At 50.9% G+C, this 20,460-nt stretch overlaps 2 protein-coding genes across 2 annotated transcripts; one reads left to right on the top strand and one right to left on the bottom strand.

Moving 5' to 3' along the window:
* Positions 1-386: 386 nt before the first annotated feature.
* Positions 387-12,486, bottom strand: PLD3 (phospholipase D family member 3). The gene is made up of 12 exons (XM_072030276.1): positions 12,393-12,486; positions 11,108-11,159; positions 10,103-10,153; positions 9,881-9,999; positions 8,569-8,746; positions 6,276-6,396; positions 6,052-6,179; positions 3,849-4,049; positions 2,796-2,935; positions 2,560-2,725; positions 2,388-2,487; positions 387-668 (listed from the first exon to the last, which is right to left on the bottom strand). The coding sequence occupies exons 2-12, from the start codon at positions 11,132-11,134 to the stop codon at positions 475-477; spliced, it is 1,425 nt and encodes a 474-aa protein (XP_071886377.1). The 5' UTR covers positions 11,135-11,159; positions 12,393-12,486; the 3' UTR covers positions 387-474.
* C33H19orf47 (chromosome 33 C19orf47 homolog) lies at positions 12,477-19,132 on the top strand. The gene is made up of 9 exons (XM_072030277.1): positions 12,477-12,612; positions 13,774-13,859; positions 14,046-14,133; positions 14,787-14,901; positions 15,010-15,085; positions 15,186-15,308; positions 15,570-15,719; positions 16,123-16,190; positions 16,590-19,132. Exons 2-9 carry the CDS (start codon positions 13,841-13,843, stop codon positions 16,992-16,994), a joined length of 1,044 nt encoding a protein of 347 aa, XP_071886378.1. The 5' UTR covers positions 12,477-12,612; positions 13,774-13,840; the 3' UTR covers positions 16,995-19,132.
* Positions 19,133-20,460: the final 1,328 nt, after the last annotated feature.

Raw genomic sequence — 20,460 nt, forward strand, 5'->3', positions numbered from 1 at the left:
CCAGGACTGCAGGGTGTCCCGGGATTATGGGGTTTCCCGGGATTATGGGGTGTCCCAGGATTATGGGGTGCCCTAGCACTGCGGGGTGTCCCGGGATCATGGGGTGTCCCAGGATTATGGGGTGTCCCACAATTATGGGGTGTCCCAGGATTATGGGGTGTCCCAGGATTGTGGGATGTCCTGGGATCACGGAGTGTCCTAGGATTACGGGGTGTCCCACAATTATGGGGTGTCCCGGGATTATGGGGTGTCCCGGGTTTATGGGGTGTCCCAGGATTATGGGATGTCCCGGGATTATGGGGTATCCCTGGATCATGGGGTGTCCCGGGATTATGGGGTGTCCTGGGATTATGGGGTGCCCCAGAACTGGCACACACACACCCCCCGACGGTCCATCACCCACCTTTAATTTCAACAAAACCCCCCAAAAAAAGCTTTTTTCCCAAAAAAAAACCACCCGGAGCCCCTCGTCGCCTAGCGGGACCCGCAGAGCCGCTCCCAGCGCGCGGCGTCGCCGATGTCGGCGCTGTACTGGGAGCTCCAGTCCCGCTCGAACACCGCCCGCAGCTGCTCCGGCACCGGGGCCCCCGCGCCGCCCCCCGACTGCTGCACCACCAGCGCCGAGCCCGCCGTCTGCACGAAGTAGTCCCCGGACCAGTTGGAGGTCCCTGCGGGGAGGAAATGGGGGTGAGGAAATGGGGGGGAGGAAGGGGAAGTGGGGAGGAGGAAGGGGAAGTGGGGGGAAGGAAGGGGCCAGGGGGAGAGGAAGGGGACAGAGGAAGAGGAGCAGGGGATGAGGAAGGGGACAGGGGAAGAGGAAGGGGATGAGAGGAAGAGGAAGGGGAAATGGGGAAGAGGAAGGGGAAATGGGGATGAGGAAGGGGAAATGGGGGAGAAGAAGGGGAAATGGGGGAGAGGAAGGGGAAATGGGGATGGGGAAGGGGAAATGGGGGGGAGGAAGGGGAAATGGGGGGGAGGAAGGGGAAATGGGGATGAGGAAGGGGAAATGGGGGAGAGGAAATGGGGGAGAGGAAGGGGAAGTGGGGGAGAGGAAGGGGAAATGGGAGAGAGGAAATGGGGGGGAGGAAGGGGAAGTGGGGATGAGGAAATGGGGATGGGGAAGGGGAAATGGGGGTGAGGAAGGGGAAATGGGGATGGGGAAGGGGAAATGGGGGAGAGGAAGGGGAAATGGGGAAGGGGAAATGGGGGAGAGGAAGGGGAAATGGGGGGGAGGAAGGGGAAATGGGGAGGAGGAAGGGGACAGAGGAAGAGGAAGAGGAGCAGGGGATGAGGAAGGGGACCGGGGAAGAGGAATGGGGCCAGAGGATGAGGAAGGGGAGCAGGGAAGAGGAAGGGGACCAGGGGAAGAGGAAGAGGAAAAGGAAAAGAGGAAGGGGAAATGGGGATGGGGAAGGGGAAATGGGGAGAGGAAGAGGAAATGGGGGAGAGGAAGGGGCCAGGGAGAGAGGAATGGGGGCAGGGGAAGAGGAAGGGGAAATGGGGATGGGGAAGGGGAAATGGGGATGGGGAAGGGGAAATGGGGAGAGGAAGAGGAAATGGGGGAGAGGAAGGGGCCAGGGAGAGAGGAATGGGGGCAGGGGAAGAGGAAGGGGAGCAGGAGAAGGGGACCAAGGGTAGAGGAAGAGGAGCAGGGGAAGAGGAAGGGGAAATGGGGAAGGGGAAATGGGGATGAGGAAGGGGAAATGGGGGAGAGGAAATGGGGGAGAGGAAGGGGAAATGGGGATGAGGAAGGGGACAGGGAGAGAGGAATGGGGGCAGGGGAAGAGGAATGGGGCCAGAGGATGAGGAAGGGGAGCAGGGAAGAGGAAGAGGAGCAGGAAAAGAGGAAGGGGAAATGGGGGAGAGGAAGGGGAAATGGGGATGGGGAAGGGGAAATGGGGAGAGGAAGAGGAAATGGGGGAGAGGAAGGGGCCAGGGAGAGAGGAATGGGGGCAGGGGAAGAGGAAGGGGAGCAGGAGAAGGGGACCAAGGGTAGAGGAAGAGGAGCAGGGGAAGAGGAAGGGGAAATGGGGATGAGGAAGGGGAAATGGGGATGAGGAAGGGGAGCAGGGGGAGAGGAAGAGGAGCAGGGGAAGAGGAAGGGACCAGAGGATGAGGAAGGGGACAGGGGAAGAGGAAGGGGACATGGGGAAGAGAAAAAGGGGAAGAGGAAGGGGGTCAGGGGATGAGGAAGGGGACGAGAGAAAGAGGAAGAGGAGCAGGGGATGAGGAAAGGGGCTAGGAAAAGAGGAAGGGGAGAAATGGGGAAGAGGAAGGAACCAGAGGAAGAGGAAGAGGAGCAGGAAAAGAGGAAGGGGAGCAGGGCACCCCACGATCCGACCCCACCAGCACCACCACCATTTTTCGGCGCCGGGGGGGGGGCTCACCGATGTAGGCCGCCTTCTCCGTCACCATGTACTTGTTGTGGTTGACCCGGGCGTAGGGGATCCGCGCTTGAGCCTCGCTCGACGGCACCATGAAGAGCCTCTACGGAAAAAAAACGTCACCGGGACGGCGTTGGGGACACCCCGGGGGGTCACCACCCCCCCCGGTACCCACCACCTCCACGCTGTAACGGGTCCGGTTGTCACCCACGGCGGCCAAGGATTTGAGGAAGGGGAACATCTCCGCCTTGGAGTGCGGCCAGCAGCCCACCAGGAGCCGAATTTTCACCCGGCGCTCGAAGACCGCCTTCCGGAGATGGTTATCGATGGCCGGCCAAAATCTTTTTTGGGTTAAAAAACGTTATTTTTGAGCCTTGCCAACACATTTGGGTGTTTTGGGGTTTCACGCACCTTTTGGGGTAGGAGAACTCCATGGTGGGTAAGTAGCTCATCACCGCCACGTGCACGAAGTCCTCGGCGCCGTCGATGATGCTGAGAAGGGCGCGGAGATCCTCGGTGCGCCCCGGGGCGCAAAGGGACGGCGGGGCGCTCTGCGGGGCGGGGAGGGGGCATCAGCACACCGAGTACACCCCCCCCAAAAAAAAAATCAAAAATAAAAAAAAAAATCAAAAATTAAAAAAAAATCAAAAATAAAAAAAAATAAAAAATAAAAAAAATAAAAAAAATAAAAAATCAAAAATCAAAAAATCAAAAATAAAAAAACAAAAACAAAAATCAAAAATCAAAAAAATCAAAAATCAAAAATAAAAAATAAAAAAATCAAAAATCAAAAAATAAAATAAAAAAAAATCAAAAATCAAAAAATAAAAAAATCAAAAAAATCAAAAATAAAAAAATCAAAAATAAAAAATAAAAAATAAAAAAAATCAAAAATCAAAAATAAAAAATAAAAAAATCAAAAATCAAAAACAAAAAAATCAAAAATAAAAAAAAAATCAAAAATAAAAAAATCAAAAATTAAAAAAATTAAAAAAAACAAAAATCAAAAAAATCAAAAATAAAAAATCAAAAATCAAAAAAAATCAAAAATCAAAAAATCGAAAATAAAAAAATCAAAAATCAAAAATCAAAAAATCAAAAATAAAAAAAACAAAAACAAAAAATCAAAAATCAAAAAAATCAAAAATAAAAATCAAAAATCAAAAAATCAAAAATCAAAAAATCAAAAATCAAAAAAAAAACAAAATAAAAAAATCAAAAATCAAAAAATAACAAAAATCAAAAAAATCAAAAATAAAAAAAATCAAAAATAAAAAAATCAAAAATAAAAAATAAAAAAATCAAAAAATCAAAAATAAAAAATAAAAAATAAAAAAAATCAAAAATAAAAAAAAAAAAAACAAAAATAAAAAAAATCAAAAATCAAAAAAAAATCAAAAACCAAAAAAAAAAAAAATCAAAAATCAAAAATAATCCAAAACCCAAACCCGCCCCGGCACTCACCGAAAAGTAGACAGCGGCCGGCGTGTCGTTGAGGTTGAGCTCCAACGGCGTCTCCATGTTGAAGGAGGTGGAGAACGACGCCGGCCACGGCGCGGGGATGGAGGCGTTGGGCAACCCCAAAATCCAGTAGGCTTCGAAAACCTTGGCCAGGTCCCGCGCCAGGCAGCTGCAGTTGTAGACGGCCGCGCCCAATTCCTTCACCTGCGTCAACGGAGACACCGACCCCGTCCCATCACCAGCGGGGAGGATTTTGGGGGCGTTTGCCCCCAAAAAAACACAACGGGTTGTGTTTTGGGGCAGGGAGAGGAGCGCGGTTGGGCGCGTTGGTTGCAATTGCGAAATTTCGTGTTTAAATTTGGGAAATTTGGGGCTCACCTGGGTGAGGGAGCTCCCAATTCCTGCACCAACGAAGTCACCGACCCCGTCCCATCACCAGCGAGGGGGATTTTGGGGGGCGTTTGCCCCCAAAAAAACACAACGGGTTGTGTTTTGGGGTGGGGAGAGGAGCGCGGTTGGGCGCGTTGGTTGAAATTGAAAAATTTCACGTTAAATTTGGGGCGCCAACGAATTCACCGACCCCGTCCCACCACGAGCGAGGGGGATTTTGGGGGCCGTTTAGCCCCCAAAAAACACAACGGGTTGTGTTTTGGGGCAGGGAGAGGAGCGCGGTTGGGCGCGTTGGTTGCAATTGCGAAATTTCGCGTGAAATTTGGGAAATTTGGGGCTCACCTGGGTGAGGGAGCTCCCAATTCCTTCACCTGCGCCAACGAAGTCACCGACCCCGTCCCATCACCAGCGGGGAGGATTTTGGGGGGCGTTTGACCCCCAAAAAACACAACGGGTTGTGTTTTGGGGCAGGGAGAGGAGCGCGGTTGGGCGCGTTGGTTGCAATTGCGGAATTTCGCGTGAAATTTGGGAAATTTGGGGCTCACCTGCGTGAGGGAGCTCCCAATTCCTTCACCTACGCCAACGAAGTCACTGACCCCGTCCCAACACCAGCGAGGGGGATTTTGGGGGGCGTTTGCCCCCCAAAAAACACAACGGGTTGTGTTTTGGGGCAGGGAGAGGAGCGCGGTTGGGCGCGTTGCTTGAAATTTTGAAATTTCATGTGAAATTTGGGAAATTTGGGGCTCACCTGGGTGAGGGAGCTCCCAAATCCTTCACCTGCGCCAACGAATTCACCGACCTCGTCCCATCACCAGCGGGGAGGATTTTGGGGGGCGTTTGCCCCCCAAAAAACACAACGGGTTGTGTTTTGGGGCGGGGAGAGGAGCGCGGTTGGGCGCATTGGTTGAAATTGAAAAATTTCACGTTAAATTTGGGGCGCCAACGAATTCACCGACCCCGTCCCATCACCAGCGGGGGGGATTTTGGGGGGCGTTTGACCCCCAAAAAACACAACCGGTTGTGTTTTGGGGCAGGGAGAGGAGCGCGGTTGGGCGCGTTGAAATTGCGAAATTTCGTGTTAAATTTGGGGCTCGCCTGGGTGAGGGAGCTCCCAAATCCTTCACCTGCGCCAACGAAGTCACCGACCCCGTCCCATCACCAGCGAGGGGGATTTTGGGGGGCGTTTGACCCCCAAAAAACACAACCGGTTGTGTTTTGGGGCAGGGAGAGGAGCGCAGTTGGGCGCGTTGGTTGAAATTGAAAAATTTCACGTTAAATTTGGGGCGCCAACGAATTCACCGACCCCGTCCCATCACCAGCGAGGGGGATTTTGGGGAGCGTTTGACCCCCCAAAAACACAACAGGTTGTGTTTTGGGGCAGGGAGAGGAGCGCGGTTGGGCGCCTTGGTTGAAATTGCGAAATTTTGTGTTTAAATTTGGGAAATTTGGGGCTCACCTGGGTGAGGGAGCTCCCAATTCCTTCACCTGCGCCAACGAAGTCACCAACCCCGTCCCATCACCAGCGAGGGGGATTTTGGGGGGCGTTTGACCCCCAAAATACACAACGGGTTGTGTTTTGGGGCGGGGAGAGGAGCGCGGTTGGGCGCGTTGGTTGAAATTGTGAAATTTCACGTTAAATTTGGGGCGCCAACGAAGTCACCGACCCCGTCCCATCACCAGCGAGGGGGATTTTGGGGGGCGTTTGACCCCCAAAATACACAACGGGTTGTGTTTTGGGGCAGGGAGAGGAGCGCGGTTGGGCGCGTTGGTTGCAATTGCGGAATTTCGCGTGAAATTTGGGAAATTTGGGGCTCACCTGGGTGAGGGAGCGCCAGTCCATGTTGGCGCTGCCGATGTAGAGGTGGGCGCCGTCCACGATCCAAAATTTGGTGTGCAGCACCCCCCGGGTGAGCCGGGGCATGTCGACCGTCCGCACCGCGGCGCCTACGGGGAGGGGGGGGGAAAAAACGGGGTTGGGGTCTCCCTCGGGGTCACCCCCACCCCCCATCGAGGCCGTCCCAATTTTGGGGGTTCGCTCACCGCTGCGCTCGAGCGCCTCCAGGTCGTTTCGGGGGAATTTGGAGGTGGGGGTGTTGACGGCCACCCGGACGGAGACGCCGCGGGCCGGCAGCTTGAGGAGCTCCTCCAGGATCTGCTCACCCTGCTCCGAGATTTGGGGGGAAAAAAGAGAGAAGTGGTCAAAAACCACCGGAAAACGCAAAAAAAATGAACAAAAAAAAAAAAACAAAAAAAAACAAAAAAAAAACACCCAACGCTTGAGCGGACACGCGCAGTGAGCTGCGACGGGTGCGAGCCGGCTCCTCGACGGTGGTTTATTGCGATAATTTATGGCAGAGGGGGATCTGGTGTGGTTTCTCAGTGTGGTTTATCGCGATAATTCACAGCAACAAGAGATCTGTCTCCCCATTGGTGGTTTATCGCGATAATTCATGGCAGAGGGGGATCTGGTGTGGTTTATCAGTGTGGTTTATCGCGATAATTTATGGCAGAGGGGGATCTGGTGTGGTTTCTCAGTGTGGTTTATCGCGATAATTCACAGCAACAAGAGATCTGTCTCCCCATTGGTGGTTTATCGCGATAATTCATGGCAGAGGGGGATCTGGTGTGGTTTATCAGTGTGGTTTATCGCGATAATTCACAGCAACAAGAGATCTGTCTCCCTATTGGTGGTTTATCGTGATAATTCATGGCAGAAGGGGATCTGGTGTGGTTTATCAGTGTGGTTTATCGCGATAATTTATCGCAGAGGGGGATCTGGTTCCCCATCAGTGTGGTTTATTGCGATAATTCACGGCAAAAAGGGATCCAGCTCCCACACCGGTGGTTTATCGCGATAATTCACGGCAACAAGAGATCTGTCTCCCCATTGGTGGCTTATCGCGATAATTCATGGCAGAGGTGGATCTGGTTCCCCATCAGCGTGGTTTATCACGATAATTTATGGCAGAGGGGGATCTGGTGTGGTTTATCAGTGTGGTTTATCGCGATAATTTATCGCAGAGGGGGATCTGGTTCCCCATCAGTGTGGTTTATTGCGATAATTCACGGCAAAAAGGGATCCAGCTCCCACACCAGTGGTTTATCGCGATAATTCACGGCAACAAGAGATCTGTCTCCCCATTGGTGGCTTATCGCGATAATTCATGGCAGAGGTGGATCTGGTTCCCCATCAGCGTGGTTTATCACGATAATTTATGGCAGAGGGGGATCTGGTGTGGTTTCTCAGTGTGGTTTATCGCGATAATTCACAGCAACAAAGGATATGGCTCCCCACCGGTGTGGTTTATCGCGATAATTCATGGCAAAAATGGGATCTGGCTCCCTGCCAGTGGTTTATCGCGATAATTCACAGCAGCAGGGGATCTGGTTCCCCATCGGTGTGGTTTATCGCGATAATTCACGGCAACAAGAGATCTGTCTCCCCGTTGGTGGTTTATCGCGATAATTTAACGCAGAGGGGGATCTGGTTCCCCATCAGTGTGGTTTATCGTGATAATTCCTGGCAAAAAGGGATCCAGCTCCCACCCCAGTGGTTTATCGCGATAATTCATGGCAGTAAGAGATCTGGTGTGGTTTCTCAGTGTGGTTTATCGCGATAATTCACAGCAACAAGGGATATGGCTCCCCATTGGTGGTTTATCGCGATAATTCATGGCAGAGGGGGATCTGGTTCCCCATCAGTGTGGTTTATTGCGATAATTCACGGCAAAAAGGGATCCAGCTCCCACCCCGGTGGTTTATCGCGATAATTCACAGCAGTCAGGGATCAGGCACCAGGGGATCTGGCTCCCACACCAGTGGTTTATCACGATAATTCACGGCAACAAGAGATCTGCCTCCCCGTCAGTGGTTTATCGAGATAATTCATGGCAGAGGGGTGTCTGGCTCCCGATCAGTGTGGTTTATCGCGATAATTCACGGCAAAAGGGATCCGGCAGCAGGGGATCCGGCTCCCCGCCAGTGGTTTATCGCGATAATTCATGGCAAAAAAGGAATCCAGCTCCCACACCAGTGGTTTATCGCGATAATTCATGGCAAAAAGCGATCCGGCTCCCACCCTGGTGGTTTATCACGATAATTCATGGCAGAGGGGGATCTGGCTCCCGATCAGTGTGGTTTATCGCGATAATTCACGGCAAAAAGGGATCCGGCAGCAGGGGATCCGGCTCCCCACCATTGGTTTATCGCGATAATTCATGGCAAAAAGGGATCTGGCTCCCACACTGGTGGTTTATCGCGATAATTCCCGGCAAAAATGGGATCTGGTTCCCCATCAGTGGGGTTTATCGCGATAATTCCTCGCCCCGCTGACCTGCGAGGCCGAAGGCTCCTGGGTGTGCGTGTCCTCGTTGGTCATGGTCCAGTAGAAGGCGGCAACGTCGAGGCTGCGCCGGGCGCTGCCGACAAGGTTCAGCCACGCGTCGAACGTGGAGGGGCTCCCGGGGCCCCCGTAGCTCATCCCCTCCGGGATGCTCTCGACCAGAACGATCCTAAAAAAAATAAGGTGAAAAAAAGGAGATTTGGAAAAAAAAAAAAAGGTGAAAAAAAAAAAGGTGAAAAAAGGAGATTTGGGAAAAAAAAACAAAAGTGAAAAAAAAAAAAGGTGAAAAAAAGGAGATTGGGGAAAAAAAAAAAAGGTGAAAAAAAAAGGTGAAAAAAAGGAGATTTGGGGAAAAAAAAAAAGGTGGGAAAAAAAGGTGAAAAAAAGGAGATTTGGGGAAAAAAAAGGTGAAAAAAAAAGGTGAAAAAAAGGAGATTTGGGGAAAAAAAAAGGTGAAAAAAAAAGGTGAAAAAAAGGAGATTTGGGGAAAAAAAAGGTGAAAAAAAAAGGTGAAAAAAAGGAGATTTGGGAAAAAAAGTGAAAAAAAGGAGATTTGGGAAAAAAAAGTGAAAAAAAGAAGATTTGGGGAAAAAAAAGGTGAAGAAAAGGAGATTTGGGGAAAAAAAAAGGTGAAAAAAATGAGATTTGGGAAAAAAAAGTGAAAAAAAGGAGATTTGGGGAAAAAAAGGTGAAGAAAAGGAGATTTGGGGAAAAAAACAAAAATGTGAAAAAAAGGAGATTTGGGAAAAAAAAGGTGAAAAAAAGGAGATTTGGGAAAAAAAGTGAAAAAAAGGAGATTTGGGAAAAAAAAAAGTGAAAAAAGGGAGATTTGGGGGAAAAAAAGGTGAAAAAAAGGAGATTTGGGGGAAAAAAAGGTGAAAAAAAGGAGATTTGGGGAAAAAAAAGGTGAAAAAAAAAAGTGAAAAAAATAAAGGTGAAAAAAAAAAGGTGAAATAAATGAGATTTGGGGAAAAAAAAAGGTGAAAAAAAAAGGGGGAAAAAAGGAGATTTGGGGAAAAAAAAGGTAAAAAAAGGAGATTTGGGAAAAAAAAAAGGTGAAAAAAAGGAGATTTGGGGAAAAAAACAAAAATGTGAAAAAAAGGAGATTTGGGAAAAAAAAGGTGAAAAAAAGGAGATTTGGGGGAAAAAAAAGGTGAAAAAAAGGAGATTTGGGGAAAAAAAGGTGATTTGGGGAAAAAAAAAAGGTGAAAAAAAGGAGATTTGGGGAAAAAAAAGGTGAAAAAAGGAGATTTTGGGAAAAAAAAGGTGAAAAAAAGGAGATTTGGGGAAAAAAAACACGCACCGGCACGGGTCGGAGCAGGGTTCGTCGCGGCGTCGAAGCGCGGAGCTGGAGCAGATTTGGAAGAAGTGGAGGAAGAAGAGGAAGAGGAGGGCGAGCAGGACGGCGGCCAGCAGGGCGGGCTGCGGGGAGGACGAAAAAGGGGAAGCCAGCCCCAAAAATTGGGGTTTTCGGCCCGTTTTTTGTTTTTTTTTTTTTTTTTTTTTTTTTCGGGGGGGGGTTTACCTTGGGTGCGAATCGGCCGGGATGCGCCGGGGGCTCCTCGGGAGGCTCCAGCTGCAGGGTTTTTTTGGGGTGAATCCCCCCAAAAATGGTCATGAAGCTGATTTTGGGGTGCTGGCATGGGGTTGGGAGCTTCAGGACACCCCAATTTGGGGTTTTGGGATGGTAGGAGGGGGAAGGGAGCTTCGGGATGCCCCAATTTGGGATTTTTGGGGTGCTAGCATGGGGCTAAGAGCTTCGGGATGCCCCAATTTGGGATTTTTGGGGTGCTAGCATGGGGCTGAGAGCTTTGGGATGCCCCAATTTGGGATTTTTGGGGTGCTAGGAGGGAGCAGGGAGGTTTGGGACTCCCCAATTTGGGATTTTTGGGGTGCTAGGAGGAGGCAGGGAGATTTGGGACACCCCAGTTTGGGGTTTTGGGGTGCTAGGAGGGGGCTGGGAGCTTTGGGACACCCCAATTTGGGATTTTTGGGGTGCTAGGAGGGGGCTGAGAGCTTCGGGACGCCCCGATTTGGGATTTTTGGGGTGCTAGGAAGAGGCTGGGAGCTTTGGGACACCCTAATTTGGGATTTTTGGGGTGCTAGGAGGGAGCAGGGAGGTTTGGGACTCCCCAATTTGGGATTTTTGGGGTAGTAGGAGGGGGAAGGGAGCTTCGGGATGCCCCAATTTGGGATTTTTGGGGTGCTAGCAGGGTGCAGGGAGCTCAGGGACACCCCTATGTGGGATTTTGGGTGCTAGAAGGAGGCAGGGAGATTTGGGACACCCCAATTTGGGGTTTTGGGGTGCTAGCAGGGTGCAGGGAGATTTGGGACGCCCCAATTTGGGATTTTTGGGGTGCTAGGAGGGGGCTGGGAGCTCAGGGACACCCCAATTTGGGATTTTGGGATGGTAGGAGGCAGCAGGGAGCTTCAGGATGCCCCGATTTGGGATTTTTTGGGTGCTAGCAAGGGGCAGGGAGCTCCGGGACCCCCCAAATTTGGGATTTTTGGGGTGCCGCCAGCGCCCTACCTGCTCGTAGACCCCACAAGGCTTCATCGTCGCGGGTCTCCGGGGGCCGAGGCTGTGGGAAAAAAAACCCAAATCGGGATTTCGGTGGTTTTTGGGGCCCCGCGCTGACTCACGGGGCCGACGCGCTCACGTGCCCTGGGGACGGGGAGGGGAACTCGGCCCTGCCCCTATTTCCCTCCCGCCCCAAAAAAGGGCTTTTAGGGTTCCCAAAAACCCTCTCCGGGGGATTTTAGGGTGCCCCAAAACCCTGCCCGGGGGCAGTAGAGGGGTTGGGATGGGGCCGTGGGTGGGGGTGATTTGGGTTTATTTGGGGTTTGGCCCTCTCCCAGCCGTAATTTAGGGTCGGAGAGGGGTTTGGGATCAGGAACATGTTTAGGGACAGGATTAGGACAGTATTTGGAGGATGTTTAGGGCCAGGAACGTGTTTAGGGCAGGCATTAAAGCCAGGACCAGGCTTCCTACAACATTTGGGACATGTTTAGGATCGGGAACAGCTGCAGGGCCCTTTTTGGGGTCAGAGCCCAGTTTAGGGCCAAGACCGGGATGACATCGAGGACACGTTTAGGGCTAGGGTTAGGACAGCGTTTGGGGCACATTTAGGGCCAGAGCCACGATTAGGGGCGGGTTTAGGGGGTTAGGAATTGGGCTTAGGGTCAGAACTGGGTTTAGGAATTGGGTTTAGGGGTTTAGGATCAGGGTTTAGGGTTTTAGGATTTGGGTTTAGGGGTTTAGGATCTGGGTTTAGGGGTTTAGGAACTGGGCTTAAGGTCAGAACTGGGTTTAGGATCAGGGTTTAGGGGTTTAGGATTTGGGTTTAGGGTTTAGGATTTGGGTTTAGGGTTTAGGAATTGGGTTTAGGGGTTTAGGAACTGGGCTTAGGGTCAGAACTGGGTTTAGGATCAGGGTTTAGGGGTTTAGGATTTGGGTTTAGGGTTTAGGATCTGGGTTTAGGAACTGGGTTTACGGATTTAGGAACTGGTTTTAGGGGTTTGGGATCTGGGTTTAGGGGTTTAGGAATTGGATTTAGGCTCAGAAGTGGATTTAGGTCCAGAACTGGGTTTAGGGCCAGGACCAGGCCGTTATTTGGGACCGGGGCCACATTTGGGGCCAGGACTAAAAAAACCCAAAATCCAGGACAAAATTTGGGCAGATTTGGGGCCGGGACGTGATTTAGGGCACGCCTGGGGGTGCAGCTTTAGGATCAGGCACTGTTTTAGGGCCAGGACCCTTTTTAGGGCCTTATTTTAGGGCCGGGGCCTGGTTCCCCCCCCCCCCCACCCCATACCGGAGGTCCCGGGGGGGGGGGCGGGAGGCCCCGGGTCCTCCAGCGCTCGTCTCTATGGTCGCCGCGCCCTTTGCTCCCAACGGGGCCGCCGCTGCCTAGAGCGGCCACGGCGCGTGCGTGGGGTTAGAGCGGCGCCCGGGGCCGCTTCCGGCATCTCGGTGGTGGCTACTTCCGGTGAGGCCTGGAGCCGGCAGGGATGGGGCGCGGCGGGGGCCGGGAGGTGAGGGGGGGGCCGGGGGGGGTCTGGGGGGCAAAAAAGGGGCTGGGGGGGGTGGAAGGGTGGGGAAGGAGGGGGTGAGGGGGGGATTTGGGGTCCGGGGGTGGGTAGAAGGGGGGTTGGGGGGGGGGCATTGGGGGCCTGAGGGGGCCTGGGGGGGGGCAGAAAGGGGCTGAGGGGGGGATTTGGGGTCCTGGGGGGGCTTTGGGTGAGGCAGAAGAGGGTTGGGGGGGGCAGAAAAGGGTTGGGGGGGGCAGAAGGAGGCTGAGGGGGGGTATTTGGGGGTATTTGGGGTCTGGGAGGGGCAGAAGGGGGGCTGGGGGGGGCACTGGGGGCCTGGGGGGGCCTTGGGGGGGGCAGAAGGGGGGCATTGGGGGCCTGGGGGGGGGCAGAAAGGGGCTGAGGGGGGCATTTGGGGGCCTGGGAGGGGCAGAAGAGGGTCGGAGGGGGTATTTGGGGATTATTTGGGGGCCTGGGGGAGGTTCGGGGGGGCAGAAGGGAGCTGAGGGGGTTATTTGGGGGCCTGGGGGGGGGCGGAGGGGGGTATTGGGGGCCTGGGGGGGGGCAGAAGGGGGCTGAGGGGCATATTTGGGGGCCTGGGGGGGGGTAGGAGGGGGGCATTGGGGCCTGAGGGGGACTTGGGGGGGCAGAAGAGGGCCGGGGGGGGCAGAAAGGGGCTGAGGGGGGTATTTGGGGGTATTTGGGGGCCTGGGAGGGGCAGAAGGGGGGCTGGGGGGGGTCACAGGGGGGCATTGGGGGCCTGGGGGGGCCTTGGGTGGGGCAGAAGGGGGCCTGGGAGGGGCAGAAGGGGGGCTTTGGGGGCCTGGGGGGGTTTTGGGGGTGCAGAAGGGGGCTGAGGGGGGTATTTGGGGCCCTGGGAGGGGCAGAAGGGGCCTTGGGGGGGGCAGAAGGGGGGCTGGGGGGGGCAGAAGAAGGTTTGGGGGGGGGTATTTGGGGGCTGGGTGGAGCTTTGGGGGGCAGAAGAGGGCCTGGGGGGGGGCAGAAGGGGGCTGAGGGGGGTATTTGGGGGCCGGGGGGGACAGAAGGGGGGTTTGGAGGGGGTATTTGGGGGCCTGGGGGGGGGAATGAGGGGGTTTGGGGGGGGATTTGGGGTCTGGGGGTGTGTTGGGGGGTGTTTCACCCCCCCCCTTTGCCCCATTCCAGGCAGGCGGCGAGGGCTGAGCCCCACGCGCGGAGCCCCCCCCCGGGCAGGGGGAGGGGGGGCCCGGTGATGGTGTCGGTGACGATGGGTGAGTGTCCTAAAACCCTAAAAAAAAATAAAAACAAGGGCTGGGGAGCTCCAAAACCCTGCAAAACCACCCCAAAAAAAAAACCCAAACCCCACGGGATCCGCGGGGGGTGGGCGCGGGGAATAAATTGCGAATTTTTATTAATTTGACTCATTTTTGGTCCTTTTTGGCATGCTCTTTCGGCAGCGACGTCGGAGTGGATCCAGTTCTTCAAGGAAGCCGGGATCCCCCCCGGCCCCGCCGTCAACTACGCCGTGATGTTCGTGGATAACAGGTGGGGAGAGCCCCCAAATCCGTCGTTTTTCACCTGAAAATGCCCAAGGAAGAGCAAAACCCAGCAGCCTGCCCCATTTTCTGCTCATTTTGTTAATTAATCTGGGCCGAGCTTTGGTTTTGTTCTCTCCCACGCCTCTAAACTCCTTTTTTTGACCCAAAACTTTGGGAGGAAGAGCCAAATTAATAAAAATTCACAATTTATTCTCTGCGCCCTTCCATTTTTTCTCTCGTTTCATTAATTTTTTTAATTAACCGGGGCCGAGCTCCGTTTTCATTATCAACACCGGCCTCCACACTCCTCTTTTTGACCCAAAACTGGGCGAGGAAGAGCAAAACCCAGCAGCCTGCCCCATTTTCTGCTCATTTTGCTAATTAATCTGCGCCAAACTTCGTTTTTCTTACCTTCTGTGCCTCTAAACTCCTCTTTTTGACCCAAAACTGTGCAAGGAAGAGCAGAACCCAACAATATCTCAACAATATCTCCAATTTTCCTCTCGTTTCATTATTTTTTTTAAATTAACCTGGGTTGAGCTTCGTTATTGGCACCGCTGCGTCGCGTCGCAGCTCCTGCTGGGTTAATCCTGGGCTTAATTAGGCTCGCTGGGCTTTAATTAAGCTTGTAATTAGGATTCCTTCCCGATGTCCCCGCAGGATCCAGAAGAACATGCTGCTGGACCTCAACAAGGAGATCATGAACGAGCTGGGCATCACCATCGTGGGGGACATCATCGCCATCCTCAAGCACGCCAAAGTGGTTTACAGGCAGGTAGGAGCCTCCCCGACCAGTTTGGGACTGGGATTAACCGGTTTTTGGACTGGGAAGGGTATTTGGGGGGGGTTTTAGGGGTGCTGATGGAGCTCGCACCCCCCGCAGGAGATGTGCAAGGCGGCCACCGAGGCGCTGAGCCCCCCGAGCGCGCCGGCGGAGCTGCGCCGCAACGCCAGCAGCGGTGAGTGCGGGCTCAACAACCCCCAAAATCCTCGTTTTTTACAAAAAAAATCCTTTGGGGGGGCTTTAATTCACGGTGGGGCCCCCAACTCTGCTTCCAGCCGCCTCCCGCATGATCGCCAACAGCTTGAGCCGGGACTCGCCGCCCGCCACCCCCACCCGCCGGCCCGACACCTCCAAAATTTCCGTCACCGTCTCCAACAAGCTGGCGGCGAAGAGCGCGGGTAGGGAGGAAGAGCAGGGGCGAGGAAGAAGAGGGTGGGCAGGGAGGAAGAGCACGGGCGAGGAGGAAGAGTTTGGGTGGGGAGGAAGAGCGTTGAGTACAGAGGGAGCGCTCGCACGGCCACCCTGGGCGACTTTTTGCCCCAAATCGCGCCTCTCCCCAAATCCGTGGGGGTTTAAGAGGTGGTTTTCCCCCCTAGGTGCTCTTTTGGGGCTAATTCTTGCTGTTTTAGCTTCTCCTTGTTTTTTTCCCCCCTCCTGAGGTCTGCGTGAGGCGGAAAGCGGGAGCCCCGCGCCGGTGCCGGCCAAGCGGCGCCGCGTGACGGCGGAGATGGAGGGCAAATACGTGATCACCATGCCCAAAGGCACCACGCCGCGCACCAAAAAGATCCTGGAGCAGCAGGCGGCCAAAGGTAGCGACCCCAAAGCCCCTCGGGACCACCCCGGGGGCGTTTTGGGGACCCCAAAAACCCCGGGGGGATGAGCCCCGTGGCCTCCGTCCCGCGGCGATCCCGAGCCGTTAAAAATCTCGTCTTAATTACGTGGTTTTATAAAGATAACGAGTTGCTGCAACCCGTAAAATTGGCTTTTATTTCTCTAAAAACCATATTTATAAATTAAAAAAAGGGAATAAATTAAATTTTATGAATTAAAACAGGCACCAGGAGGAGCAGAAAGCACTCTCGGAGCACTTATTTAATGGGATTTCTGCGTTTTTTTACATGTTTTTTTTACTGGCGGTGCCTCCCCATCCTCTTCCACTTTCCCCCCTAAAGTTCTCAAAACTGTGTTTTCTTCCTCAAAAAACCCCACCAGGTCTGCAGAGGACATCGGTTTTCGACCGCTTGGGAGCTGAAACAAAATCAGACGCGGCGGCCGGCAAGGTGAGCGCAGCAGGGACGCGTTTTGGGGGAAAAACCCTGAGAAAAAGCCCAAACTGGAAACGCGCTGGAGGAAATTTGGGGCATTTTTCGGTCGTTGTAGAATTTAGGTTGGAAAAACCTTCAGGATCACGGAGCCCGACCACCAAAATGAGGATTCTCTTTCCGTGCCTCGATTTTCACCCTTCAATTTGGGACGCAGTTGGGTTTTTTGGTGCTCTGGAAGCTGGAAAAAAATAGAGAATTTTATTTTATTGGCCGTTTTTTGGTGATTTTCACCCCGAAACGCGTGAGGGGGTCCCTTTGTTATTGCGCAAACGGGGTGAGGGCAAAGCCAGCACCCAAAATGAGGGCGGGGGGACCCAAATTTTGTTCTTACGCCCCCCTTGTCCCCCCCCCCAGCCCACAGGGGTGTTCAGCAGGCTGGGCGAAACTCCGGCCGGCGGCAAGAACGCGGAGAGCGACGACGACGACGACGAAGGCTCCGTCCTGCCCTACGCCGGCGTCCTCAAAAAACCCCAAAAAGACGCCCCCGAAACGGGGAAAATCATCAAAGCCAAAGCCCAAACCTCGGAGCCCCCCCGACGCCGCACCGGGGGCAAGACGCAGCCCCCCCAAAACAGCCCGGTGGCTCAGGACAGCAGCGTCAGCAGCAGCCGGAGCAAAAAGCCACCCGAATTTCGGGTGACCATCAAGAGGACTTGGGGCAGCGCCAAGGTGAGCAGCAGCAGCGACGCCCTCAGCGCCCGCATGGACGACGCCGGCGCCGTCAGCGTTTTCCAGAGATTGGGCAAAAAAGCAGATTGACGCCCGGTCCACGTGGCCAAAAACCCCGGCGTTCCGTCCCCGTTTCGGTCAAAATTTGGGTTTAGTTTACGGTTGGGTTCGAGTGCTGGGCTTAACTTCATGGTTTTGGTGGAAATCCAAATTATTTTCATGGTTTTGTTGGAAATGCAAATTATTTTCATGGTTTTGGTGGAAATGCAAATTATTTTCATGGTTTTGTTGGAAATGCAAATTATTTTCATGGTTTTGGTGGAAATGCAGATTATTTTCATGGTTTTGTTGGAAATGCAAATTATTTTCATGGTTTTGTTGGAAATCCAAATTATTTTCATGGTTTTCTTGGAAATCCAAATTATTTTCATGGTTTTCTTGGAAATCCAAATTATTTTCATGGTTTTCTTGGAAATCCAAATTATTTTCATGGTTTTGTTGGAAACCCAAATTATTTTCATGGTTTTGTTGGAAACCCAAATTATTTTCACGGTTTTGTTGAAATTGCAGGCTTTTCTTTGTGGTTTTGTTTGAAAGCCGGGTTTATTTTACGGTTTTGTTCAAGTTCTGGGCTTATCTTCACGGTTTTGGTTGAAATCCAGGCTTATCGTCACGGTTTTGTTCAAAATTTGGGCTTTTCACCCCAGTTTTGCTCGAAATCCAGATTTATTTTACAGTTTCATTCAAGTGCTGGGCTTATCTTCACGCTTTTGTTTGAAATCTGAGTTTATTTTTGTGGTTTCATTCAAATTCTGGGCTTTCCATCTCAATTTTGTTTGAAATCCAGGTTTATTTTACAGTTTTCTTCAAGTTCTGGACTTATATTCATGGTTTTGGTCAAAATCCACATTTATTATCATGGTTTTATTCAAGTTCTGGGCTTTTCATCCCAATTTTGTTCAAAATCCGGGTTTATTTTCATGTTTTTTTTCAAGTTTTTGGCTTGTCTTCATGGTTTTCTTCAAAATCTGGGTTTATCTTCACGGTTTTATTCAAATCTGGGCTTTCCATCCCACTTTTGTTCAAAATCTGGGTTTCTTTTCACAGTTTTATTGGAAATCCAGGCTTATATTCATGGTTTTCTTCATATTTTGGCTTATTTTCGTGTTTTTCTTCTAATTCTGGGCTTCTCCTCCTGGTTGTGTTCAAATCCAGGCTTATTCTCCCGATTTTGTTCAAAATCTGGACTTTCCTTCCCAATTTTCTTCAAAATCCACATTTCTCCTGGTTTCCCCGTCTCTTCCCCACTCACCACATTGATGAGGGGGAAAAATTATTTATAAAAAAAAAAAAAAGGATTTTCTGCACTCACTGCACTTAAATTTTTTCCTTTCGATTTTCTTCCTTTTTCCTTTTTTTCCTTTTTTTTTTCATTTTTCCTTATCTTTTTCCTATTTTTTCTATTTTCCTATTTATTTTTTCTCCCCTGCAGGTTCGTTCTTATTTCTAAGACCCGGAGCAGATTTCACAAAGGCGGGATGCTTTTTTTTGGAGCAGACCCCCAAAAAAATCAAAATCTCCCCAAAACGGCTCACGGTTGCCACGCGCGCTGCTTGCGGGCCCCCAAAATTGCCAATTTTCACACCTAAAATTGGAATTGCTGCCAGCCCGTCCCCAAAATGGGCACGTTGTCCCCAAAACGGGCATCGGGGACTTTGCCCAAGTGCCAGGTTTGTCCCCAAATCAGCTCTCTGTGGGTGTTGACTTTGGGTTGAAACCAGGAGATTTAGGGTCTCGCCAAGCATCCCTCCTGCTCTGCTTCCCAAATTTCCTTATTTTTCCCATTTCACGCCTGGGGAGAAGCTTTTTTTTTTTTTATTGCCAGTTTGGTTGCGTTTGCTGTGGTTTTCTTGCATCACCTCTAACTTTGGGTTTTGGTGTTTTTGAGGTATTTTTGTGTTTTTTTTGAGCTTTTTTGTTTATTTGTGTTTTTTTGGGGGGGGGAGTGGGTTACGATGTGGTCTCACAACACCCCTTTTTGGCGTTTTTTTGGCGTGCAGTGTGCCCAGCCCCTCACAGGGGGCCACTCGCTGCGCTTTTAACCCTGGGGGGGGGGCACCCAAAAAAAAAAAGGCGGAAAAAGGCATTTTGGCCATTTTCCCCCAGCAGCGGGTGGGAGATGCGGCAGGTTTGGGAGCTGTGCAAATAAAGGCGTTTTTTGGATTTTTGACCGTCTTTAGTGGTTCTTCCATTAAAAGCAGCGTGCCTCAGGGCAGCTCGGGGGCAGCTTTTTGCCCCAAATTTGCTTTTTCTCCCCTTTTTCTCCCGCTATACAGCTCCGTGAGGTTGGGGGATATGCAAATATATTCAAATGAAGCTTAATGAAGTGGGCGTGGCCTTGGCTTACGGAAAGATGACTCCAAAATCAGTAAGATTTTAAAGTAGGGATTTTTTTTAGCACGGGGGGTGGTCCCACCAAAATTCGGCAAATTGCTTTGATTATATGCAGGAAAAATTTACATATTCATGAGGTTTCCTATGATGCTCATACATATTCATAACCTGTCCCACTTCATATTCAAATTAGCTCCAAAAATTAATTTCCATCAACTCCTCCCCTTGAGCCTTCTGGTGGGGGGCGCTGAGGGTCATGAGGATGAAGTAAAATTAAGATGTCTCCAAAATCCGGGTTTATTTTAATTATTTCCTTCAAATTTTGGGCTGATCTTCACAGTTTTATTCAAAATCTGGGCTTTCCATCCCAGATTTCCTCGAAATCCAGGTTTATTTTACAGTTTAATTCAAGTTCTGGGCTTATATTCGCGGTTTTGGTCAAAATCCACATTTATTTTCATGGTTTCATTCAAATTCTGGGCTTATCTTCACGGTTTTGTTCAAATTCTGGACTTTCCATCCCAATTTTGTCCAAAATCTGGGTTTATTTTACGGTTTTGTTCAACTTCTGGACGTTTATTCGCAGTTATGGTCGAAATCCAGGTTTATTTTCATGGTTTTATTCAAATTCTGGGCTTTCCATCCCAATTTTGTGCGAAATCTGGGTTTATTTTCATATTTTCATGTTTTGTTTTTTTTTGTTGTTGTTGTTGTTTTTCAAGTTCTGGGCTTGTCTTCACGGTTTTGTTCAAAATCCGGGCGTTCCATCCCAGTTTTATTTGAAATCCAGGCTTATATTCACAGTTTTATTCAAAATCTGGGCTTTCCATCCCAATTTTTTTTCAAAATCCAGGTTTATTTTAATGGTTTCCTTCAAATTCTGGGCTGATCTCCACAGTTTTATTCAAATTCTGTGCTTATCTCCACAGTTTTATTCAAAATTTGGGTTTTCCATCCCAGTTTTGTTCAAAATCTGTGTTTCTTTTCACAGTTTTATTGGAAATCCAGGCTTATATTCACGGTTTTCTTCATATTTTGGGTTTATTTTCATATTTTTCTTCTAATTCTGGGCTTCTCCTCCTGGTTGTGCTCAAATCCTGGTCTTTTCATCCCAATTTTATTCAAAACCCGGGCTTCTCATCCCAGTTTTCTTCAAATTCTG

The sequence above is a fragment of the Anas platyrhynchos genome, chromosome 33 (assembly GCF_047663525.1).
Source record: "Anas platyrhynchos isolate ZD024472 breed Pekin duck chromosome 33, IASCAAS_PekinDuck_T2T, whole genome shotgun sequence".
Classification (NCBI taxonomy): domain Eukaryota; kingdom Metazoa; phylum Chordata; class Aves; order Anseriformes; family Anatidae; genus Anas; species Anas platyrhynchos.

Excerpts from the sequence above, each read along its gene's own strand:
- PLD3 (XM_072030276.1), bottom strand. The coding sequence starts at position 11,134 with ATGAAGCCTTGTGGGGTCTACGAGCAG. Across the intron at positions 8,747-9,880 it reads CCCTGCTCCGACCCGTGCCG|GATCGTTCTGGTCGAGAGCA; the intron begins GTGCGTGTTTTT and ends TATTTTTTTTAG. Across the intron at positions 669-2,387 it reads GGAGAAGGCGGCCTACATCG|GGACCTCCAACTGGTCCGGG; the intron begins GTGAGCCCCCCC and ends TCCTCCCCGCAG.
- C33H19orf47 (XM_072030277.1), top strand. Across the intron at positions 15,309-15,569 it reads GCTGGCGGCGAAGAGCGCGG|GTCTGCGTGAGGCGGAAAGC; the intron begins GTAGGGAGGAAG and ends CCCCCTCCTGAG. Across the intron at positions 15,720-16,122 it reads GGAGCAGCAGGCGGCCAAAG|GTCTGCAGAGGACATCGGTT; the intron begins GTAGCGACCCCA and ends AAACCCCACCAG.